The sequence below is a fragment of the Rhinolophus sinicus genome, linkage group LG05, assembly GCF_036562045.2.
Source record: "Rhinolophus sinicus isolate RSC01 linkage group LG05, ASM3656204v1, whole genome shotgun sequence".
NCBI classification, from domain to species: Eukaryota; Metazoa; Chordata; class Mammalia; order Chiroptera; family Rhinolophidae; genus Rhinolophus; species Rhinolophus sinicus.
This window is the reverse complement of record NC_133755.1, coordinates 66136293-66161065: the sequence shown is the minus strand read 5'-3', so window position 1 is coordinate 66161065 and position 24773 is coordinate 66136293. Positions and strand designations below refer to the sequence as shown.

Below are 24773 nucleotides of genomic sequence, written 5' to 3'. Positions count from 1 at the left end.
GCGCCGGGGTGTTTGGCGTCACGTGATCGCTTCCCGGAACAGCAGACCTGCCCTACTCTAGCTGGCTTTGAGGAAGAGAGGAGTTTCCCGAATCATGGCAAAGTTCGGGTTGGGGAGCGATCCCGAGACCGCAGCTGCAGTCACTGTGCTAACGCGGGCGGTGCAGCTGGACTCCGAGTCTCGGTACCAGCAGGCTCTGGTGTGTTACCAGGAGGGCATTGACCTGCTCTTGCAGATTCTAAAAGGTGAGCAGTGAGCGGTGGAGGGAGGATTAGAGGAAAGGGAGCTGGATCCTATTGTGTCTGGGCCGGAGTGTAGGAGTTAGTGACTCTTATGCACTGCGAGGAAGCACATACAGAAGGTGGCATAGTCTCCAGGACAAGTGGACTGGTTTCTTTTAATAGGTTGACGTCATGAAGAAAAGGGGCTTAGTACTGTAGATTTGTAAGAGACGTAACCAACTGTAACACCTAAGCCTAGACAGGACGTATGGGTTTGAATGAACTGTAAGAGACAGTTTTAGATCACTTTGGAAAGTTTGAATATGGATGTGGTAAGATGAAAATTGTTAGATTTGTTAGGCAGTATTGTATTTTCAAAAACGGTCCTTAATTTTTAGAGATGCAGACCAAAATGTTTTGGGAAGAATTGTCATGAAGTCTGATTTTAATTGTACTTAAGACAAAATATTTTGGGAAGAATTGTCATGAAGTCTGATTTTAATTGTACTTAAGAAAAAAGCGTGGGGCCCGCCAGGTGCCTCAGATAGTTGGAGCGCCATGCACCTAACTCTGAGGTCGCCAGTTCGATTCCCACATGGGTCAGTGAGCTGCGCCCTCTACAGCTAAGCTTGTGAACAACCGCTCTCCCTGGAGCTGGGCTGCCATGAGGGCCAGAGGTTGGCATGGGTAGCGGGCAGCTGTAGTGAGTGGTAGGCAGCCCGCCGGAGAGCTTGCAGAGAGCTGCTGTGAATGGCGGACTGACGACTTGCGACAGACTGCATCAGCCACTGGAGCAGGGGAGCGCAAGGCTCATAATATCAGCATGGACCAGGGAGCTATGTCCTACACAACTAGACTGAGAAACAACTGCTTGAACCCGAGTTGGGGGGGCAGGCGGAAGAAAGGGGAATAAAAAAAGTTGAAGCAAATGTGGCAAAATGCTAACAATTTTTAAATCTAGATGCTGGGTAATAAGCGTGTTTGTTCATTACACTAGTCATCTTTTCTGTTTAAATATTTTAATTAAAAGTAAAACAAAATCACATAGCGGTAGAAGAAAACTTTTTTTCATAAGAAATGGATGTACTTATATTTGGTGTGAAGAAATGCGTAGTATTATTAGGGGTGGGGAGTGAGACGTTGTTATGTAATCATTCAGTGTTGAGAACTCCCCAAGTAACCTTTAACAGCAGCACAATGCCAGGTACATAGTAGACACCCTGTAATTACGTTTTAAATGGATTAAGACCAGCCTCTGCTCCCCTTACTCTGGAGGTCTCAGTCTGGCCAAGGTCTTCCCCTCTGCCTTTTAGCCTGTTTATAAGATAAGTGTTACAGAAGCTTTGAGACAGTAGAGGGCTCTCTTCAGTGTTCGGTGCTTCTCTCATTTGATGATGATGATGATGATATCAGAATAATTTACCCTTTATAAGTGCTGAGTGCCAGACACTGTGCAGCTTACATTAAACCCATGATCTCATTTCATCCTTACAATTGCCCTGTGATATAGGAGGTGATTGTTATCCTAATTTTACAGCATAAAAAAGTAAAGTGTGCTTTCCAGTTCCCCCACAATTGGTAGAGTCACAATTAGAAGCCAAGGCTTTAAAGACTCTAGTGTAATGACTCCCCAGAAGAGAGATGGTGTGCAGTGTTGGTCAGGTGGGGACTGCTCAAGTCCTGGCCCGCTAGGAATTTGAAGCAGGAGAATCACAGGAGTTTGGCTTTAGTATGCTCCACTGATCCTGTAGAGGTTGGTTACAGAGACCGTGACGAGATCTTCCGGGTGAAGGCACAAATGCAGATAATAATTCTAACACAGAGAATAAGTGCCAGGAGGGAGCTACAGACAAATGCAGGGAGGATTTACACAGTTAAAAGTCATTTAGGGGTGGAAAGGTGACGATGTCTTTTGATATAGGGACTTTGGAGGAATAACTAGAATTTCAGAAATTAGAGATTCAGCTAAGTGTGCACATTCTGTCTGTGCTATTTTACCAAATAGTTTGTGATGGTTCAGTCTGTCTATATGCTGAAAGAGTGAGAAGTGAAGGTTAAAGGTAGATTAGGTCTGAGAACACTGTGCGGATGGTCTTGACTGCTAGGAGGTTTTAACTCATTCTGTAGACAAGGAGAAAACATTTATTAGAAGTAGCACTTATTACAGTCTAACATACGTGTTTTACTGTCTAACATACATGAAGACAACTTATTTTTATCGTTGTCTTTCACTTGAACAATAGGGGAGAATTGCGTGTTTTATTAACTGCTGTGTCCCCAGTGCCTGGCATGTAGTGAGTTCTCAATAAATATTTCTTGGATAATCCGTGAATATGGCAAGAGTGTAGGAGAGACATTAATCCGAATAGACTGAAGTCAAGCAGACCAGAAATCAAGTTGAGAGGGGATAAGGGGCTTGAATGAGTCAGGAAGGTGACACCAATATTAGGAAAAGGAGGGGACAGTGTGGATATTGAATTCGTGGCCTGGGCACATGACCAGGTGAGGGAGTGAGGTTCCAGTGGGAATCAAAGATGGTTGGAAAACTGAGGTATGATGTTTGATCAGTTATGCCAGCTGATCATGATGACGATTAAGGAAGCGCTGCTACTACCTTTATAGAGGACGGGGAAGTAATCAGAGGCAGCCATGAAGTAACAGTGGAATTTAAGAAAAGAGATGTTAGATAAAGTGTGGTTCTAAAGGAAGCCCAGAGTGAGGTGTATGGAATCACCTAGACGATAATGATATTGACAACGTTTACTGAGTGTTTACTGCATGCCAGTTTCTTTTGTAATTAATCATCTCCACACTTCTCTTAAGGTACTACTGTATTTCCCCGAAAATAAGACCTAACCGGAAAATAAGCCCTAGCATAATGTTTCAGGATGACATCCCCTAAACTTAAGCCCTAATGCATCTTTGGAGCAAAAATTAATATAAGCCCTGGTCTTATTTTCAGGGAAACATGGTATTACTCTCTCCATGTTATAGGTGCTTATACAGAGAGGATGAATAACCGGCCAAGGTCACATCGGCAGAAGTGACATAGCAAGTTTGGAACTAAAACAGCCTGACTCCAGATACTTTGCTGTTAACCACTATTCATACTACCTCTAAAGATACCACAACAAGCTTAATCGTGACAAAAAGACGGGACAGTGCAATGTTTCTGAGTTTAGAGGACCATGTAGTGGAAGCAGTATGAGTTCTCATATTACCTTAGGACGAAAAACAGGATTCCTCACAAGAGATTTGTAGATTACATATGGTTATGTTAGGATTATCTTGTGCGACAGTAGTATAGGCATGAGAAAGTAGAGATCTAAACGATACTAATTTTGGCAGTAGAAGCACTTGCAAGGGAAAGATTTCAGTAATTATATTAATGTCAATAACATGTTGGAAACAACCTAAATGTCCCTGGGTAAGAGAGTGGTTGAATAAACTATGGTGGGTCCACACAATGGAATACTGTACTGCTGTAAAAAGGAATGAAGAAAATCTTTATAAAGTGTATGGAGTGATTTCCAGGGTACATTGTTACACAGGACAAAGAGTAACTATAGTATGCTATCCTTCCTATAAAAAAGATGGTTAAGAAAATATTCATATGTCTACTCATTTGTTCTACTCGAAGAAGGATAAAACCAGAAACTAATGAGGTTTGTGGGGTGAGTGGGAAAAGAAGTAGAAAGAAAGAGGAAGTGGGAATGGAGTAGTAAGATGAGGAGAGAGTGACTCTTCACTGAGTTTTTCTATTGTAGTACATAAGGAAGGGGGAAAGAAACTAGATAACCTAAGTATCTTTGGAAAATAGTATTTTGACTGTATTCTGAAAGGTTAAAGACAAAATCAGTATACAAACATTGTGTTTTAGTTGGTAAATATTTTTCTCACAGGAGTATGGGTTAGGCATTCTGAAACTACTTTATGTTTAAACTAAACTTGAACAAACCACAAAATATAATATGGATAATCAAAGAAGTTGCCAAAAAAAAGGAAAGGAGGAAGGCTGGAATGAAACCTGTGGGATCAAAGTTCTCAGCATGAACTGGTAGTTTTTACTACATATACAGGTGGATAGACACAAGTAAATACAGGCACACCTCATTTTGCTTTATTGCACTTTGCAGATACTGTGTTTTTCACAAGACCCTTCACCAGCAAAAAGATTATGACTCCCTGAAGGCTCAAATGACGGTTAGCATTTTTTAGCAATAAGGTATTTTTTAAATTAAGGTGTATACATTTTTTTTAGACGTAATGCTTTTGCACACTTAATAGACTACAGTATAGTGTAAGCATATGTTTTATATGCACTGGGAAATCAAACAATGCATGTGACGCACTTTCTTGCAGTAATCTCTTTATTGCAATGATCTGGAACTGAACGGACAGTATCTCAGAGGTCTGTCTGTATAGATGTATGTGTATATTCATAAACCTACTTATACTTTCTAGCTGTGTTGACTGAAAGGGTCTAGAAGTAGTACTAGGACTTCCCTAGTAGCAATGAGCGTGCTTAGCACCCAGAATTTGATTTCTTGATACCATTCTCCGATATACGGGACCAGGGCACCTTGGGAGAATGGTTGATTCCAGAGCTGGGGCAGGGAAAACACAAGATGAGTTTAAAACCTTTTGGACAAAAAAATAAGGAAGTCCTCAAAAAATGATGGGGCATGCGAGAAGGACAGAGCAGCCAACAGGAAGGAGCTCTCAAAGCCACAGCTGATAGCTGAGCAAGAAGATGATAGTGTTGGATCACAACCCATAGACTAAAATAAATACCCATGAGCCTATATTGATAAAAATTAATAATTTTATAAATAAATAGGTGGGGGGAAAGAAACAGCTCTTCCTTGCAGTAGAATTCCAATTAATAAATAGGATTGAGAACAATAGAAAATCACCATTTGGCAAAGTCGGTAGTAATAAGTGTTGCAGGCAAGGACCATCATCGATGGACGCTAACACTTGTGGGTGAGGAGAAACAGCGTATCTTCCCACAAGATACTTAGTAATAAACAAAGGGAAAAATAGTGACGTTACAGGGGAGAAATGTGTGAAGACTTTAACCCAGTGATCAGAGTTAACAGCAGTAATAGGACACGTCGACATGTTGTATCCACTGAGAAAGGCACAACACTTTGTGATTTTCTTGCCAAAAAAAAGCATAACTTCAGTCTAACCATGAGAAAACATCAACAACCCCAAATGAGAGACACACATTCTGCAAAATAACTGACCACTACTCTTCCCAAATGTCAAGGGCATAGAAGGCAGCGAGACACTAAGGAACCATGACAAACTGGAAGAGACTAAGCAGGAGACATAACAACTAAATGCTATGTGGGATCCCTGTCAAAAAAATGAACTTTCTTTAGTGGGAAAATTGGGGAAATACAAATGAGGTTTGCACGTGAGTTAATAGTGTTGTATCAACATTGATTTTCAAACTCTGATCATTGTACTGCAGTTATGTGTTATGTTAATATTAAGGGAATCTGGGTGAAGGGATTCTGTACCATTTCGCAACTTTTCCATAAACATAAAATTAATTCAAAATAAAATGTTTTAAAAAACTGAGAGTTTAAAAATGAAATTATTATGGAAAATAAAAGCAATATCAAAAGGAAGGAAGGAACCAGGAGTGATTTGGTGACCGTTTGGGCTTAGGGGTGTAATAACGAGCGGGAGAAAAGGAGGAGGGACACACGTTAGAATGGGGCTAATTTATTTATTTATTTAATACCTAATCAATTTATTTAGCAATATACAATAGCAAAAGACAAAGGCATTTAATAGAATGTGCTAATGACAAAGTAAAGGTGCTTAACACTAAACTACATACATTGATAACAATGTCATGTCAAAGGAGTATACATACATATAAATTTAAGAGATCTCAACATATGTTTACTATTGATCAAAAGTCATTTCGCTGGGGCCAGCCCAGTGGTTCAGGCGGTTGGAGCTCTGTGCTCCTAACTCTGAAGGCTGCCAGTTCGATTCCCACATGGGCCAGTGGGCTCTCATCCACAAGATTGCCAGTTCGATTCCTCAAGTCCCGCAAGAGATGGTGGGCTGCGCCCTCTGCACCTAAGATTGAACAGGACACCTTGAGCTGAGCTGCCGCTGAGCTCCCAGATGGCTCAGTTGGTTGGAGTGCGTCCTCTCAACCACAAGGTTGCCAGCTCAGCTTCCGCAAGGGATGGTGGGCTGAGCCCCCTGCAACTAACAACGGCAACTGGACCTGGAGCTGAGCTGCACCCTCCACAGCTAAGACTGAAAGGACAACAACTTGACCTGGAAAAAGTCCTGGAAGTACACACTGTTCCCCAATAAAGTCATATTCCCCTTCCCCAATAAAATCTTTAAAAAAAAATCATTTGGCTAAATACACAAATAACATCAGTAAGGAGTATCCAAAAACAGTAATAAGCTCTATAGGATAGTAACTATTAAAGTAGATGCCAAAAGCTCACCAAACTGGGGGAGAACAGCACTGGAAAAGTCATAAAGCAAAACCTTGCCAGGTCTGTAGCTGAGAAACTCAGGTGTCTCCCACACCACTGCTTGCTAGTTCCCAAGATGCTGCTGTTGTTGGCATTGTTTTGTTGTTAGTAGTCAGGGAGTCTTCTGATGCTATCAGCTGCATATAAGTTTTCAAGGTGTTAACAATCTGAAGAATGTTGCTCCTGTTGTTGTTGTGTTGTTGTTGTTGTTAGAAGTCGTCTTCTGATGCTATAAGCTGCAAGCTACTTATAAGTTTTCAAGATGCTAACAAGTTCTCAAGAAGGCTAACTGTGGGGAACAACACTGGAGAGACCGGGAACCAGCCAGACCTCACCAGGTCCGCGGTTGGGAGTCAGGACATCCCCTGGTGTTGTAAACTGCATGTTGCTGGAAGTCTTCAAAATGTTAGAATGATGAAGAATCACCAATGACAAAATGACCAAATGATGAAATAATAATTAATAATGTCACTGTCAACTGAGGTCTGTCTTACATATTTTTTCAGATGTACCTTAGAGCTAAGTTTTATGTTCCTGCCTCCCCCTCCGGGAATGGCCAGTTCCAGGAGGGACCAGCAGTTACTGATATGAATGTTGCCCATCCAGCCAAAGGGCCAATTCGTCCCGATGAGCAATATCTACTGTTCTTGCTTGGGACCATCAGCCCAAGGCCTTCCAAAGCCTGGCAACGTGCCTGTCACGTCGTCCTGATATAACTTACCTACTTCTTCACTTCATCTGCTGATGTGGGTGAAACAGACAGAACAAAGAGGGAATTCTCTCAATCCCTGATCAAGAATTTCTTTCACCCTAAGCTAACCATCACCTCACAACACGGACAGAACAACAAACATCATCTCATATCTCCCCTACTTGAGAGAATGAGACCAAAAAGAAAACCTCATCCCATGTCTCCCCTGCTCGCGAGAATGAGACCAAAGGGAGAATTTACTCAATCCCAGATCACAGCACAGAAATCACCTCACATACAGGAACAGATAAAAGCTAATAGACAAAAGCTCACATCACTCAATGAAGGCAAATTTTATTCAACATCTTCCCTATAAGAGGGTAGGGCTTGGGGTAAGATTTTATTGATAATGTATATTCCAAACTATCTTCCATTTTTGGGGTGGCTGGGGAAACTATTGAGCATAAACTATAGTGGGGAAGTCTGGAAGAGAAGCTGGTTTTGTGGGTTTGCTAACTTTTGATTATGTTAAGATTTCAAACTTGTGGGTGATTAGGACAGAATAGTGCTCAGACTATTGACATGTAATAAGCCACTTTTGTCACTTCACTGGATTTGGTGTCCCTAGCAGTGAGACACGGTGTCAGGGTCCCTACTCCTGAATAAAGCAGCTTCAGATGCTTAGTGCACCAATGAAAGTCCTTCCTGCTCTGGCCAAATTTGAGGCTATTATTTGTGTATTTTAGGACCGAAGCAAACCATGCTAAGAGATTGGAAATGTGTGGAAAACTTGGGAAGCTGGAAATAATGCCTGTACTAAACAGAAAAACTTTTGAAACTTAGGAATATATTTTTTCATTTGTAGGCACCAAAGATGATACAAAGAAATGCAATCTCAGAAAAAAAATTTCGGGCTACATGGATAGAGCAGAAAACATAAAGAAATACTTGGATCAAGAAAAAGAAGGTACAGTGGCTGTTTTAGAGAACGTGCTCATAAGCTACTGTGACAAAGCCCATTTCACCTAGTGTTTCTCACTGTGCCCTTGGAGCTCTGTGGTCTGGACCATTTATCCCTGAAGCCTACAGATTTACTCTGCATTTCTCCTATGCATAAGCTGTTCTTTTTTGCGGTCAGGGGTGCGGAGGGAGGGGTGGTCAGATACCCTCTTGAGAGTCTGATTGATGAAAGCTCTGCATACTGTAGACCTTTGCCTGCCGTTTTAAGGATTCACAGACCCTGTGAGGCTTACATGTGGACTCCAGTGTCAGTAATACCACAGAGGAATACAGAATGTAAATCTTATATTTAATTTACATTTCTCTTTATGAAATGACCAAAGTATTAAACTATCTAAAGAAACTCATAGGACTTTTTTGGGGTTTTGTTGCGAATCAAAAAAAATTCCAGGAATTAAGTTTTTCTAATGATTAGAGATGCAGGAAGCATGGCCCCCTATTTATTAGTTCTCTCCTCATGAGCACCCAGTTTACAAACATGCGTCTCAATGTCCATGGCTGCCTTTGCCTGAAGTGCACACTCCTGCTGCCTTTCTGCAGCTACAGGAACTACTGCCCTCAAAAGCCAGCGTTTCCAGCCCTGTCTGCTCTTCCCTGCGCTTCTCACTACAGCCCTTTCCCCCTCTTCCTAGTATTCTGTACCAGCCCATTCTGGGGGTGCCCCACTGAGCTCCTCTGTTGAGTGGCAATAAAACTGTTTCATTCACCCCCAAATCGAAATCTACAATGAAATGTCCCTCTAAAACATTGATGAAATATGTAGTACAATCAGCATTGTGGTTTGAACACACTGGGTTCAATTAACCTATGTGACTACCGGCTTGGCCTCAAAACTGATTATAGTAAAATAAGACCAGGTCTTATGTTAATTTTTGTTCCAAAAGATGCATTAGAGCTGATTGTCCGGCTAGGTCTGATTTTCAGGGAAACATGGCAGTAGGAACTGAATCCAAATGACTGGTTTTTAAACAAAATTTGAAAGTACAACTGCCATGTATATAAATTGGGAACTTTCATTAGGGGGTCATATTTAAAAAAAAAAAAACAAAAAAGAACCTTAAAGGTCTTTGATAACTTATTCCATAATTATTCATTCTGAATGAACAAAAACATTGGAACTATCCTACTGATCCTGTGCCCCCCTCGTCTTTGGCTTGGGTTACTGAAATGTACCATCAACTTCTGCTGAAAACACTCTACATGTTCTAAAGACTTCTAAACTCCATCTTATGCTGCGTTTAAGTGTTCATTACTCACTTGAGCTACTCAACTGCAGGACATAAAAAGACTTAAATCTGAAGAGAAGGACCAGACAACCACTGAATTATAGCTGTGGTTGTACTCACGGTGACAGGAACATCAGATATCTTTATACATACAGTCCTCTCTGGAATAAACTTCCTGGTTTATAGGAATCAGCTCAAGAATTTGTTCCAAGAGATCTCTGGATGTTCCCACTTGCCCGGCCTCCGTAAAAGCCAAAATCACTCATGGAATATTTTGCCTTACTTATCTCACAGTCTGCTGGGTACACAGCCGGCATTCAAAAATGTGTACTAAGTGTAGGAGTTAAAAAAAATTAACTTGTATCTCATCCTGATTAATCACTACATACAAATTTAAGATGTTTAAAAAGAAAGTGGTCACTGGTTTTATTGACACTTGTGTTTTGTAGATGGAAAATACCACAAGCAGATTAAAATAGAAGAGAATGCCACGGGTTTCAGTTATGAGTCGCTTTTTCAAGAATACCTTAATGAAACAGTTACAGAAGTTTGGATAGAAGATCCTTATATTAGACAAACTCATCAGGTAAGTGACATGTACACAAATATGATGAAATGTTGTTTAAAATGTACCAGTTAGTAGTAACCCATCCCGTTATCTTTTCAGCTGTATAACTTTCTTCGATTTTGTGAACTGCTTATTAAGAGACCATGTAAAGTAAAAACTATTCATCTGCTCACCTCCCTGGATGAAGTAGGTATCTGCAGGCATTTACCCTTTCTTCATTCATTTTATTCAGTTACAGCATGTAGCTTGAGTCAGGAAAACCTGGGTGTAATGCTTTATTCAGCTGGAGCTATTTGTTTGGGGGGGATTTATCTAATAATAGGCATAAACACCTTCAGAAAATGCTGTTGATTGTATTAATAGTATTTTGTACTTTGCATTGGGCCACTTTGCTAAAATGTCTTGTTCAAGTAGGTTGTCAGGTTATTCTCTTGGCTGTTCTAGGAAGCCATCACACTGTCTGCACTATTGACAACTTTGTCTTTTTTCTACCGATTATTATATCTCTTTTTCTAGATTGATTGCCTTGGCCTTCTTGGGGATCATAGCATGACAATGGGTGTATTTCTCTTGATTTTGACCTACATAGGGATGTTTTGAAATAATTCAGATCTCTGAGAGTCATCTAAGAAGAAGGCAGCCCCATCTGAATAACTAGACAGCATTACTAAAATATATTTTAGGAGATGAGTTGGGGTTGTGTTATGTTCACATTAGGAAAAAAACCCAGTTATTTTGATAAGAACAATTGCTCTTAAACTACTTCATATTCTTTGGTTGCTTCTTTGAGATAACAAACATTGAAACTAGTACAGAATCTTTTCATTTTGACTCACCTACGATACACATTGCATAGCATGGGGATAATTTAAAATATTAACAACTGAGGCAGAAAATTATATTTTTCCTATTAACAGGGCTGTGGAAAACAACAGCAAATTAGTGGCCTGGGGGAAATAAAAGAGTCACTCGGGAATCATGGAGTGCTGTTGGAATTAGAATACTCTTCTTCATTACATGACCGAGAAATTAGGTTAGTATATAGTAATATTTTCATTTTTTATGCAGTTGAAAAATACTTATTTTCATTTAAGTTTTATATAATTGCATATAAATATTTAATTTAAATGTTAAAATTGTAAATAAAATTCAATTTTAGTATCTTTTCACTCTTGAGGGAAAAAAAAAAGTCTGGCTTATTTTGTCCTGTATGCAAGTTTCATATTTCCTAATGGAGTACAATGTACATGTTCTGTGTCATGAGAAGAGGAAGTACTTTTCTGTCTAATCAACTCTACGTATTGTATCATGGTATTGGGAGAATTTCCCTTTCTGGTGATACTGATATTTTTTTAACGTGGCTTTACTTCTTGTGGTTTATAGAATATTCTAGTAGGCGTGACAGTATGCTATGTCTATAAGGAAACAGTATATGCAGAGGAACATATTTATGGTATGTTCCTCTGTTTAGCACAGTGGCTTCCATATGTTTATAGCAGCTGCACCGTCCATTGTAATGAAAACTTAAGCACAACCTAAATGCAAAACAGATGAAAATGCAGCCTCTGTGTTGAAGCACAGGTCAGCATTGAGAGCTCTTTAGCTCTAGGTGGGGGAACCCCTGAAACAGCACCCCAGTCTGCCTGAGTACACTTTGAAACCACTTACTAGCAGAACAGGAAAGTTTGTTGTATCAGCAAGCTGAAATGCAAGAGTAAGCCTTAATGTAATTGTTAAACTCTTTATCAACTAATCAAATCAACTGATGCTTTCTGTGGGCATTTTGTTTCCTTGTTGACACAGCCCATGAGTCACCCCAGGTTTGGTTCAACTCATGCCACTGGAGGAAATGATTTTCTCTGTTAGGGGGAGATTTGCTGACACTTTTTACCCTCCAGTTTTGATAATTGTCTGATGTAAATGGAATATAATATATATTAATTTCTATAGGTTCAACAATGGATGGATGATTAAAATTGGAAGGGGACTGGATTACTTTAAGAAACCACAGGTAGGATATAGCCTTATGAGTGGGTAGCACTCTTTTTGTATTGTTTTGATAACATGGCCTTGGCCCTTTTTGTTAAACTCTTTTCTTCTCTTCTTAGGGTCGTTTTTCCCTTGGATATTGTGATTTTGATTTAAGACCATGCCATGAAACAACAGTGGACATTTTTCATAACAAGCACACAAAAAAAATATGATGGGTAGTAGCTTAATTTACAGTGTATATTTCTATTTTAAGTGAATATTGGATTTTTTTTTACTTTGAACAGATCATTCCTATAATATATGAATTTAACAATAAATGTATATATTTCTACTAATTTATGGATCCATTGTTCAGTTCTGTGACCAGTAATAAATATTTTTGTAAATACTCAGTAGATTTACAGTGTTTCAAGTCATATATGGTTAATTTAAACATTTTACCAGCTTTTCTCTTATTTGGCTGTGAAGAGTGAACCAGCAAATAATGAGCACTTTATAAAGATGAATTGGATATTAATATTGTCCCTGGGAATTTGGAATCCAGGAGGAAAACATCGTGGATTAGAGCACTCTTAAGAGACACATGGGCTTGTACATCTGATAACCAGAAAAAAAGTACAGTGTTAATTTTGTTACCATTAAGTGTCTTTGGCAGACATCACCAACATTCAGTTACCCAATATTACCTAGCTCCAAAAAGGCAAATCAACCTATTTAGTTATCCAGACGCATTTTGTAGCTTTCAACCTTGGCTGGCACATTTGTAAAACTTTGCAGCTTAGAATCAACTCTTCTTGGTAAGCTTATCCATCCAGATTCCAGTTGACTAGATGAGGAAAAGATTATGTTTTATGGAGATAGACTGGGAGAGGGGATAGAGGTAGAGGCAGTGGGCAGTCCACTAATAAGCTAAACCAGAGTGCGTAGAGGGAAACAAGCACTGCAGTTGGAGAGTGTGTGCGTGTGTGTGTGTGTGTGTGTGTATTTATATCTGGAGAAGACTGAAGATTAAATTCAAGATTAAATAGTGTGGAAGAACAAAGCCAGGTGGAAGGAAGCCATGGGAATAGGTTGGCAGTGTAGTCCTGCGTGGCCTTGGACGCCAGGTTTGTTTTGCCTTTTAGGGCCAGCAGGTACATGATTGAGTTGGCATAAAAGACCAAAGATGGCTTCCGGAAAAGTTCCTGGTGTTTTTCTTCGATGTTTTCAGGTAAATGTGCTGATAAGGCTGAACCTGCAAATACTCAAACCAGTCTTGCCAAACTTTGTAATATGGAAATGAGGGTTCTCATGAGAATACTTGGACAAGTATTGGAGCTGATCAAAAGTTACTTTCTGTAGAGTATCCTCACATATTTTGCCAGGTACCGTCATGTGGAGGGTTTCATTTCCGATGAGAATACATGTTAGACCTCCTTACTTTCATCTTAAAATACCAACTCTGATTTCTGGAGTGTATGGCTCTGCCACTAGAGAATCAGCAGTCCGCAACCCTGTGAAAGTAACTTTTATTCAACTGTCATAGACATCCTGCCTAAGAGACAATGATATTTAAAGAAGAGAACCTATACACATGCTATCCATTACTCTACGTATTTGAAGTTCTATCCCCAGATCCAATAAGACCATCAGAAGGCCGTCAGATGCAAGTTTTCCTACTAAACATATCAAGAAATGTGCAAGAACTATATGAAAAAAAATAAGTTTTATGGAAGGATGTAAAAGAAAACTAGAGTAACTGGAAAGGCAGATTATATTCCTGAATGGGAATGCTTAGTAAGATGTCAGTTCTCCCTAAATGAATTTATACATTAAATGACAAAAGAGACTAACGTTAGGAGACTTGCATGACTAGCTATAAAGACATAAATCTATGATATATATTTTTAAGTGTCGGCATAAGAATGGACAAGTAAATCAATGGGATAGAAGAAGGAGTCTGGAAGCACATCTGAGAAAGTGAATGTGTATATGGGTACTTAATAAACAACAAAGGTGTCTTTAAAAATTAGCGGGCAAAGAGTATTCAATAAATGGAAAAAATAACATTAGAGCTCTGCCTTACTCCACCAAGAGAAATTATTCGAAATGTATTAAAGTGATAATTAAATAAAAAATCCAAATTTGTGTTTTAAACCCAACTAAATGTTCTTAAGCACAACACAAAACCCAGGACTTACTAAGGAAAATACAAGAGCAAAAGCTTTGATTATTAGATATTTAAAACGAGTAAAGGGAACCATAAAAAAGTTTAAAAACCTATGAGTTCAAATAAAACCCTCCAGTGCATACATCCCAACCAGGTATCACCCTATTTCTTTGTTCTTCATGAATAAACTTCTTGAAGTTCTCTATATAGATTTTGTGTGTTTTTTCCCCCTATTTCCTCACCACCTATTGACACTTCAACTCAGGAGTCCCCAGTCTGGCATAAGGGGCAACAGGCCCTACTGGTTGATGATTCAAATGCATTAAATGCCTGACAATACTTCATTCTGTCTACCCAGCCAAGGTGGTCTTACCTATAATTTCATCTGTGGCTTTAATCCATTCTTCCTTTCTACCAACCCTGTTGCCTGCGGATTATAGGGGAGATGGAACCTCCACTCAGTGTCATGTTATTTTGCCCAGCCTTGCACACTATGAGCTTTGAACTGTGACTCATAATCACTGTCTGATGAGGACACCTGAACATTGTACTTAGCTTCTCTAATCCCCTAACAGTATCAGTCTGGTTGGTATGAAGGGAAGATAGGCTAAGCCAGGTGTGGTGTCCACACAAACCAAGGCATATTTAGAACCCTGACTTGGCGCCTACATGAGGCTGTTGAAAGCAGTAAGGGCAGGTGTACAATACTCACTGGGTGCAGTTCTCAGATAGCTTCTCCTATTTCCTTAACTCCCATTCTGGCGATTTATAATGTTTGACACTTACCACTGTTCCAGGAAGCGGTGAACTTCAGGTTCCCCGGGGCGTTTCCCCTCAGCACTGGTTTGATTGCTCGAACCCAGAGGTGGAATTCACCAGCGGAGGTTTGCAGAGTTTGACCTTGTAGGATATCAATACCCTGTATGTTCTCTGGTATTGGAAAGATAAAAAACTTACATTCTTGTGGGGGAGAACACCCAATTTGCAGTGTCAAAGGGAACTTCCTGACCATAACCATTTCCCCTCTGCAACCATCGATGGTGCTGAGGGGCCCAGAAAACTTCTGAGGGTTACTACGTATCAGAGTGAATTTGGCTCCAGTATCAACCAGAGCTGTCACCTTTTGCTTATTTCTGGAGGACCAGTGAATGGCAAGCTCAACTTGGGGCCTCTGATCGCCCCCAATGGCCCTCACCTGGAGGTAATCATTGCCTACGTCCTATACACAGGTCAGCATCCACCCCAATAGGACTGTATCTCTGAGGCCTATGCTGGAACAAGTGGGGTCCTAGAGGTGGTAGAGCCAGGGGTGGTAGGAGCAGGTCTTAACTGTTGTTCAGGTTTTAAGGCTTTCCACAGGCCAACCAACACAATGTTGGGTCGTGGGGGCCCAGCAATGGGGCAAACCACATTTGCTGCTTGGTTACTTTCCCTGGACCCTTTACAGTCAATTGGGATAGCCTTTTGGCTTCTCGAGTTTTCTGCCTTCAGTCTTTTCCATAGTCTCTACCCGTTCCCAGGATTCGTCAATTTCCCCAGGTCAGCAATGGACTGCTCAACATCATAAATGTCCCACAACTGGGCTAAGCATGGATATCGGTGTCCCCAAACCCGGTGCTGGGGGCAGACTGGATTCAATCCTGCAGTGACTGGCTCAATCAGGGACCTCAAAGACAGGGGTATCATTGGCTTGTATCATTCCTGACTCCCTAAGAATTTGTTGTACCTCCTCTATTGATTTCCAGGGTCCCACTTGACCAGGCAGATCGCCCTTACTGGGACCAGCTTCCTGCAGGATAGAATAATCCAATCAATAAGGTAGTACCTTGAACCCCCGGAGCAGGTGGTGCTCGAGGGCAGGGTACATGGTGATAAATGACTATTTTAAGCCACCAGATTTTGGAGTGGTTTGTTCTGTGGCAATAGATAACTGATAAGACCTGGGATATTCTCCACTTTGCGTGGCTGCTTTCTTCTCATTCTTCAGGTTTCAGTCTCAAAGTCGTCTCCCTGATACCTCTAGGTAGGTAGCCCCTATTATTATAACTACCTACCTGGACTTTTCTCATTTTGTAATTATTTACTGATGTCTTTGTCTACTTTCCCTACTAGGCTTGAGTTTTTTAAACTCAGGTCTGGACCTATTAATGGGTCATAAAATTAATTTTAAATAAAATTGAATATAAGGTACCAGATTAAGTAAAGGATAAGCATTGTATTGTGAAACTTCTTTAGGTGTAGGTAATGTATGTGTGCTGGTACACAGTGTAAAATATGTATTTTACTCTAGTTTTAAAAGTTTGAAAGTCACTATACTAAGCTGTCATCTCCTGAGTCAGTGACTATGTCTCTTTCACTTACCATGGAGATCCAACAACCAGCAAAGGATCTGTCACTTAGGAAACAGTGAACACTGTGGGAATAAGAGAAGGGTATGAGATTGAACTGTAGACAGGAAGTGGTGGGAGCTGATGTTACTCTTTGAAGAAGTTTGTCAATGAAGAGATGGACAGAAACAATAAAACCTTGAGTGGGAGAGTTTTTGGGAAAGGGGAGACATGACCATGTTCATTAACTGAGGGTAGGGATCTGGTGAAAGTTGAGAGAAAATGCGAGATAAAGAAGATAAATATGTGATGGTACAAGGCCCCACACTGGAGGACAAAAATTTAGGGTACCCCTAGAGTGATTAGCTTTCGGGAAAAAGGATGTATTTCTTTGTGAGATTGAATGAGATGAGAAATGTTGAAATTGAGAACATGGGGCGGGACTAAAGGAGCTCATTTCTGAAAGCCTCTGCTCTCAAATTATGAGTCAAGGTTTGAGACAAGATTAAGAGTAGTGGGATTCTGAGCTTAAGAAGAGTGGAAACATTTAGAGATAAGGCCTTTGAAGAACGAGGGGGAGTCTACACAGACGAGTTGAGTTTGACACCAACAGAAAGAAGAAATAAATGTAAGTTGAAATTGTAAATATGAAATTGGGTTAATCTGCATGATTATGTGAATTTTCTTCCAGCATTGCCTGCCTCCTGGGCATAGGAGTAAAAAATCAATTGTTGGAATAAAACAAAAAGGGGGTTACAGTAGGTCGAGAGGGGCAAATGAGAATGATGGTAAGAAAGAGCAGTAGACTTAAAATGATTCTGGCTACAGTAGGAAGGGAGATGAAACAAGAGATTAGGTAGGGCCTAGTTAAGGACTTAACAAGTAAGTGCAATAGACTTGATTTAGTGGGAGAGGATGGAAGGATATGAAAATATAACTAAAAGGGAGAATTTTAGAGTTTCAGGTATCAGAGGTGGCAAGAAGCCTGGGTTATATTTCACACAGGTAAGAAAAAGAACTCTGAGGTCAGAGTGTCTACAATACATCCCCAAGATGGTAACAGGCAGCTGAACTATAAATGCACACCAGGTATTAAAATCAGTGCAGAAAGAGACAGAGCATCCTAGAGGTCAGTGGAAAATACAGACAAGGAAAGGTGATAAGACACTTTCACATGGGAAGACGTTACTGAAAGAGACCAGGCCTTTTTTAAGAGACATATAACACACATTGAAAAAATTTATTTTCTCACTGAAACTGTCAATATTAAGAAATTTACTTGGAATCACATTATTCCCTTAATATTTTCACAGAGAATATTCCATTTGCTGTGTAGATCATCGTCTGCTGGACATGTTTTACATAATATATTTGTTAGCATAGTAGTTTCAATTGGGCAAAACTTACTGCCAATAAAACTTGAATTTAATTTGTCACATATTTCCAAGGGCAACCAATGATCAGGTGCTTCAATGTTACAGAGTTCAATTCTCCCATTCTTTACGTCTATGAATACTTTAACTTCCAAGTGTGACTGGCCATGGAGCACATTAAAGGAAGTGTTTATACTGAACTTTGGAGTTTTGCCATAGATCCACTCCCAGGTTTGCAGGTCTCTGGCTTTTCTGTTGATTCCAGGAAACAGTGTCTCGTCTGTTGGGTTTATTAAGCTGATGCGGTCATCAATCTGATGATAAGCAGCGTACTCTGCAGCAATAGCATCCATCAGTACTTCACAGGTCAGAGTGGGATCGCTTTCCAGAAGGTTTTTTACTAAGGAAGGTATGCTAGCAGTCGCATTGCTCCTGATCCCTTGGTAGGGGCTCTTGAGCAAAGACGACAAGAGGGTCCTGTCCGTACTACATAACAAAGTGCAGTGGTGATAAGCAGTAGTCCGGCCAATCTTAGAAGCTGTGCCCGAAATTTTAAACTGTCCATCAAGTAAAAGGTCAAATCTTTTGGTAGGCTGCACGTCCAGTTGGGGTTGGACGGCATTCAGAGCTCTGACAACTAATTTTAGATTTCCCATCCTATCATACTTTTTCTTGGTTGTAAAAAACGTCAAGTTGATATTACCCATATCATGGTAGACGGTGCCTCCTCCACTTCTTCTCCGAGCCAGTTTTACACCTGCTTCTCTCATCAGGTTCAGGTTACATTCCTGCCAAGGGTTCTGATGCCGACCAATTACAACAGAGGGAGAATTTCTCCAGAAGAACAGAACCGGCTTGCCTTCTAGATTCATGTGGTCATGGATCCAGTCTTCTACAGCCAGATTTTGGTAAACATCATTGGAAATCGACTGTAAAATGAGCCCACTTTTTACTGTGCTTTTAAAGCCAGCTGCTGGGACTTTGAGGTTACAAAGTAACTGGAAGCAATTCTTCCTTGAAAATGGGATCAGCATGCTTTTAAAAATGGAAGACAGACACATTAATTGAGAAAAGGAAAGTTGAATTTTATTTTCTAGTTATCAGTTCTTGGTTACTTAATCCAAACTTAAGTAATTCTCTTAAGTGTCCAGTACAGTTGCTTTTCTTGCCTTTTAGCTTTATCATTCGTCTATAGCAATTCTACAACACAGTAGTCAAAGGAAATAAATGAAGACAAACCTCCGATAATTTCAATTGAAATGGAATAAGGGCACAGATTTTTCAAATAAATCTGCAAATACATTATGTAATGTATCTCAACGCCAAACCAATTCTTTTGAATTCACAGGGTAATACATGGTCATTGAGAAAAATGAGAAAATATAGATAAGCAAAAAGCAAAATAAAAGAATCCATAGCACCACCACCTGGAGAACATCACAACTGACAATTTGGAGTGTCTCCATTTTTTTCTGTGCATGTGTTTACGGTTCCGAAAAAAGGAACCATAAACATTACTTAATTCAACATGAAGTCTGTTTTTCTATTTTTGCATCAACTTTAATGTTGTGTAATATTCCACTGTCAGATACACCACAGTTGACTCAGTCTCTTAGTTTGTAATTGTAGGTTGTTTCTAATTTTACTGTGTTGCCAACAATGTATTCATGAACATCTCTGTGGAAAGCTTTAAGTATGTCCTTATAATACATCTAAAATAATTCCTATTTGACTTTGAGATGTGATTTATTTAAAAATATTTAGTAGCATAAACATTTTATTTAGGTCAATATTAAATTAGGATGGATCCCCTGAGGACAGAGGCAGAGACAGTCACAGTAGCAGGTTATATGGGAAGGCTATGAACAATTTTATTATGTTTGGACACTTGATACATTTTTGTTAATAGTGCTGATGAAATATAAGGTGACAAAAGGCTGAAAATACTAGCTATACTAATGCAGTATTTTGATTAGTTATGGTCGTAAAGAAACCCTTCTGTTCCAATTCTGTTTCTTAGGATGATCATAATTTTTTCTTATGGTTAAAGAACTAGAATAGAATGGGTTACTAAAGTCCATAACCAGGCCAAATTCCTGTAATGTTAAGTCCTAGAAGCACAATTCCTAGGTTAAAGAGTTCTCACATTTTCATCACTTGATATATTTTGATAAATTATGCTACAGAAAAGTTGAACCAGTTTACACTTTGTCTGGAAAGGTCAGGAGAGGTTTAATAGAGGAAGGGATACTTGAACTGGGTCTGGTGTTTACCGAGTCCATGGGATTAGCATGTCCCAGGCACATGCAAAGACAGAGTCATCTAACAGGAAGGCATGTTTTGGGGACTCCCTCCTCAGCGACAGGCTCACACTCCCAGTCTTCTAGCTCCACTGAAGTCCACGGCTACGCGGCCTTAGGAAGCCTCTGCGGCCAGCCTGAACATCTTTGCATTCTCTTTGCTCTTGGCTGTATTTGAATGATTCTGATAATAGTCCCTCATTCACTCAACAACTACTTATGGAGTGCCTACTAGGCACAAAGTAATAAGGGAATAGAGAAGCGGAGGAGACAAACTCATGTAATTCTAAAACACTTGGACTTTTTCTAAAAGTAGCCGGGATCTACTGGAAATGTTTAAAGCAGGCAGGGCTTAAGCCAGCAGTGCTGAGCACGGATTAAAGAGAAGCTGGATTGGGACAAGGAGAATAGTTAGTAGACGAATGCAGTTGTGCAGCTAGAGATAACGAGGGCCAGAATCTGGGCAGCAGACAGACACTAGTAAGGTCGTAGACTGGTCTTTGCTTTCCAGGCACTCACAATCTATTGGGAGATACTAAGAAGCAAGTAAGGAAGATAATTAAAGTCGTGTCATAAATACTGTGATAGGGTAAGTACATTAGAGGCCATTTCTGCCTCTAATTAGTGGAAGTGACAGTGAAGCTGAGACATAAAAGAGCTAAGGAAAAGTATTTACAACAAAGTGCAACAGCTTGGAGGAAAAAATGACCTGTTCAAAGAAGTCAAAGAATTTAATTCCATTGGCTGGTACCTAAACTTTGAGCAAGTATGGGGAATTGGAAGAGATAAGGAGGCAGGAGTAGAGATCAGATTATGAAGAGACTCAAAATCCATGTTAAATGCTTCCCTTTACCCTGAGGGCCGTGGAGGAGATGCTGAAGAGTTTTAGGAAGCGGGAAGATCAGATTTATACTTTAGAGACATCACCTAGAGATTTAAGCAGGGAGAATCTACAATACTTGGTAATTGGTTGAATGAGGAGGAGAGAAGTCAAGGGTCATGTCCTTTATAGTATAATGATTACAAGCTCAAACCAGAGTGCCAGCATTCAAATCCCAGTTCTGCATCTTACCACCTAACTGACCTAAGGCAGATGAGTTGAATTTTCTGTGCCTCAGATACTTTATCTGTAATATTTGGGGAATGACAGGACTCATACCAGGATTAAATGAGTAAATACATGTAAAGTGCTTATAAAAGTGCCTGGCTCATGGATAGTACACAATATGTTAGCTCTTTTATTAATATGATGCCTGATTTCTGGCCTGGCAAATGGGTGGAAAAGAGATGATATTTCCTAAGACAGATTTCATAGGGAGAGGAGGTATGGGGTGAAGATAATTAATTCACTTTGACTGTTGAACTTGAGAGTCTATGGTTATCCAGCTGCCAGTGGTGCAGAGCTGAATAGATGGTAACTCAAGCCATGGCGGGGACTGGATTGTCCAAAGAGGGTTCAGTGAGAAGACATGCGAGCCTTAGAACCCTGAAAAGCAGACACCTTTAAGGGATATGCAGAAGAAAGAGGGAGAGCTCTCCAAAGAAACGGAATCAAAAGAAAGGAAGCAATTTTAAAATACGGTATTATAGAAGCTTCAAGGAGACAAGAGGGTTAACAATGCCAAATGCTGAAGACAGACCAAGTAAGATGAGGGATGGGAAAGATCGATTTGAGTTAATAGCACCAAGACTCTTAGTCATCTTGGCAAGAACTGTATGTTTGAGTGAAGTGGAGACAATAAGTCCATTCTAGTTCCAAAGTGGAAAAGCTAGGGACAGCAGCTAGAAGGAAATGTGGAATTAGGAGAGGAATTAAAATGCAAGAGAACTGAGCATGTTTAGATCCTGGTTAAGTCAGGAGAGGGAGTGAGGGCAACACTGGTGAAGGGAGGTCCCTGACACAGTGGTGGTGTTGGCATTGAGTGCAGGGAGGGAGGGAGGCAGCCCTGACAGCAGACAGGATCCTCTTCCATTGTGACCTGAAGGAGATACAGTAAGGGACAGCTGTGGTGGATGCTAACATGCTGAATGGTGTCTGTGGATTTGGACATTCTCAAAGATCTTGTGAAACATCCTTCCCTAAGGTTAAGGCTCTGACTCTTATCTGCATATGCAGATTGTGGCAGGATAGCAAGTGGTTAATAGCTTAACGTTCCCCACCCCCAGTTTTGAGATTATATCATTGTATTAACGTGTGCAACATAATGATTTGATGTATGTATATATTGCAAAATGATTATTACAGTAAGTTTAGTTAATGTTACAAATTCTTTTTCCTTGTGCTAGGATCTTTTAAGATCTCTCTTAGCAAATTTCAAATATATAACACATATAGTTGTTAACTATAGTCTCCTATAGAGCTTAAGTTTTAATCCTGGCTCTGCCACTTACTACCCTGTTTCCTTGAAAATAAGACCTAGCCGGACAATCAGCTCAAATGCGTCCTTTGGAGCAAAACTTAATATAAGACCTTGTCTTATATCAGATTATATTATATAAGACTTGGTCTTATATTATAGTAAAATAAGACCAGGTCTTATATTAATTTTTGCTCCAAAAGACACTTTAGAACTGATTGTCTGGCTAGGTCTTATTTTCAGGAAAACACAGTAATAACCACAGTAATTAGGTGACTAGTTTAACCTCTAGCTATTTAAATTGCCTCATTTATAAAATACTCTTACCTCACAGAATGGTTGAGAGAATTAAATGGGTTGACATGCAATAAGTGCTAATGCTTGCCACATATCACATTAACTGTTATGGAGTTCCTGCCTTTCCATCTCTATTCTCACACTGTTCCTGTTGTATGACATGAATTCACCCCAGAAGCTTAATAGGAAAGTATAAAGATTGCTAAGTAAGACACATCAAACGGACATTTACCTTGATAATTAACAATAGTGCAAGATAATGACTTTGGTCAAAAACGCGATCTTTAGGGTTCCAGAACGAAATCAATTCATTAATAGTGATGAAAATATCTCTAGTCATCTTGGCATTGTGTATACAGTGTGAATGAAACACAACAAAGGTTATTACTTCAACAAATCTTGCATCTACTACATGACAGGCACTGTTCTGGGCATGTGGGATTCATCAATGAACCAAATACAGGTAAAGACTCCAGGAAAAAGAAAAAGGAGAGCTTGGAAATGGGTATGTAAGAGGAACTAGGCTGCAATTTTAAACAGGGTTGTTACGCTACACTTCACTAAAAAAGTGATATTTGAGCAAAGACTGACAGAGTCGAGGGAGTTAGGCTGAGTGCCTACTATGTGACAGAAACTGTAGGCACCTGCATACATAAACAAATAGGCCCCTGTGAGGATGTAACAATCAACTGAGCTCTGAAAGATGAGAAGAATCCGGGGGGGGGGGGGAAGGAAACAAAGGGATATCTGAAAAAACCCGAATGTCAGTTTATTCGTTTACAAAGAGAACTGTAGGCTCTCAACTGGGTATTCGGCTCAGCCTGTCTAATTTATCATATTTGCTTGGTGAATACAGACTCTGAAGCAAAGGATTCAGTTATATGATTTCGATATCTGATGGGATAAGCCCCGAGGAAACCACTTTCATAAACTCTGGGTTCTGGAGAGATCCTGCTATTAACACAAGGACATCCTCTCTCTCCTAGAGGCGGCCTGGATTCATCCGGGACAGGTGCCCCTCTCTTTTATTCCATGCTTCAGTAACAGATGGGCCCTCCAGCTGAATGGCAATAGTCTTTGTTTCGTTGTCAGGATATAGTCAATGAGTCTTGAAGGCCTGGTACAATTTCGTGTATTTAACTTTGCAGATCTCTCTTCTCACCTTGTAATGATGAATTTTATAGTTTTTCATCAGAGGACAATTTTATTTCCATGTTTTAGGGGACACTTCGCTACCACCACTTGGCTTCTTCACCACCGAACAGAAAGCAAAAAATAACACAATCCCACGTATCCACCTAGGCAGGCCCAGCCCGTTCAAAAATCCTTACCGAGTTATTTTGCCAGCTCTGACAGAGTGTAATGACGGTCGTATGTACGTTTTATTTCGCCTTTTCGGCTCTCTCTGGGCGCGCACACAGCCGGCACGCAACACGTTTTAACTATTACTGTCCCATGTTGGGGAGAAACCGTTCCCACCAGGGTGCTGGGTGCTCCCAAACGCTGAGCGCAAACTGCGGCTCCTCCAGCACCAGCGCGCGGAGACCGCCCAGGTCCCCGCCCGCCCCAGCCCGCTGCGCCCCGGAGGCCGACACTGGCATCACCCACCTGCTGCTTTCCGTAGCGCCCACAGCCGCGAGCGTGCGCGTGGGGAATAAGGACGCGTGGGACCCCGGGCCCCGCAGGCTGCGCGCGCAGCTGGTCCCCGTTCCCCCCCACCCCGGCACCGCC

At 40.5% G+C, this 24773-nt stretch overlaps 2 protein-coding genes across 6 annotated transcripts; one reads left to right on the top strand and one right to left on the bottom strand.

The window, feature by feature from the left end:
* Nucleotides 1–92: 92 nt before the first annotated feature.
* On the top strand, nucleotides 93–12574 carry MITD1 (microtubule interacting and trafficking domain containing 1). 2 transcript variants are annotated; one of them, XM_019753878.2, is made up of 7 exons: nucleotides 93–245; nucleotides 8299–8400; nucleotides 10129–10265; nucleotides 10347–10433; nucleotides 11165–11280; nucleotides 12198–12258; nucleotides 12356–12574. In XM_019753878.2, the coding sequence occupies exons 1-7, from the start codon at nucleotides 95–97 to the stop codon at nucleotides 12449–12451; spliced, it is 750 nt and encodes a 249-aa protein (XP_019609437.1). In that variant the 5' UTR covers nucleotides 93–94; the 3' UTR covers nucleotides 12452–12574. The 2 variants fall into 2 exon arrangements, with proteins under 2 accessions (XP_019609437.1, XP_019609438.1); XM_019753879.2 differs by lacking the exon at nucleotides 10347–10433.
* On the bottom strand, nucleotides 5951–24754 carry LIPT1 (lipoyltransferase 1). 4 transcript variants are annotated; one of them, XR_012496420.1, is made up of 5 exons: nucleotides 24651–24754; nucleotides 16750–16801; nucleotides 15175–15318; nucleotides 14762–14815; nucleotides 5951–6326 (listed from the first exon to the last, which is right to left on the bottom strand). XR_012496420.1 is itself a non-coding variant. In XM_019753877.2 (2 exons), exon 2 carries the CDS (start codon nucleotides 19120–19122, stop codon nucleotides 18001–18003), a length of 1122 nt encoding a protein of 373 aa, XP_019609436.2. In that variant the 5' UTR covers nucleotide 19123; nucleotides 24651–24750; the 3' UTR covers nucleotides 17942–18000. The 4 variants fall into 4 exon arrangements, 2 of the variants coding, with proteins under 2 accessions (XP_019609436.2, XP_074188467.1); XR_012496419.1 differs by lacking the exon at nucleotides 14762–14815; XM_019753877.2 differs by lacking the exons at nucleotides 5951–6326; nucleotides 14762–14815; nucleotides 15175–15318; nucleotides 16750–16801 and adding an exon at nucleotides 17942–19123 and having other exon boundaries at nucleotides 24651–24750.
* Between the last annotated feature and the right edge of the window lie 19 nt (nucleotides 24755–24773).

Bases quoted from the DNA above. Each gene is read 5' to 3' on its own strand.
- MITD1 (XM_019753878.2), top strand. From the start codon at position 95: ATGGCAAAGTTCGGGTTGGGGAGCGATCCCGAGACCGCAGCTGCAGTC. The intron at 10,266-10,346 runs GTAAGTGACATG...TTATCTTTTCAG, and splicing joins ATATTAGACAAACTCATCAG to CTGTATAACTTTCTTCGATT. The intron at 10,434-11,164 runs GTAGGTATCTGC...TCCTATTAACAG, and splicing joins TGCTCACCTCCCTGGATGAA to GGCTGTGGAAAACAACAGCA.
- LIPT1 (XM_019753877.2), bottom strand. From the start codon at position 19,122: ATGCTGATCCCATTTTCAAGGAAGAATTGCTTCCAGTTACTTTGTAAC.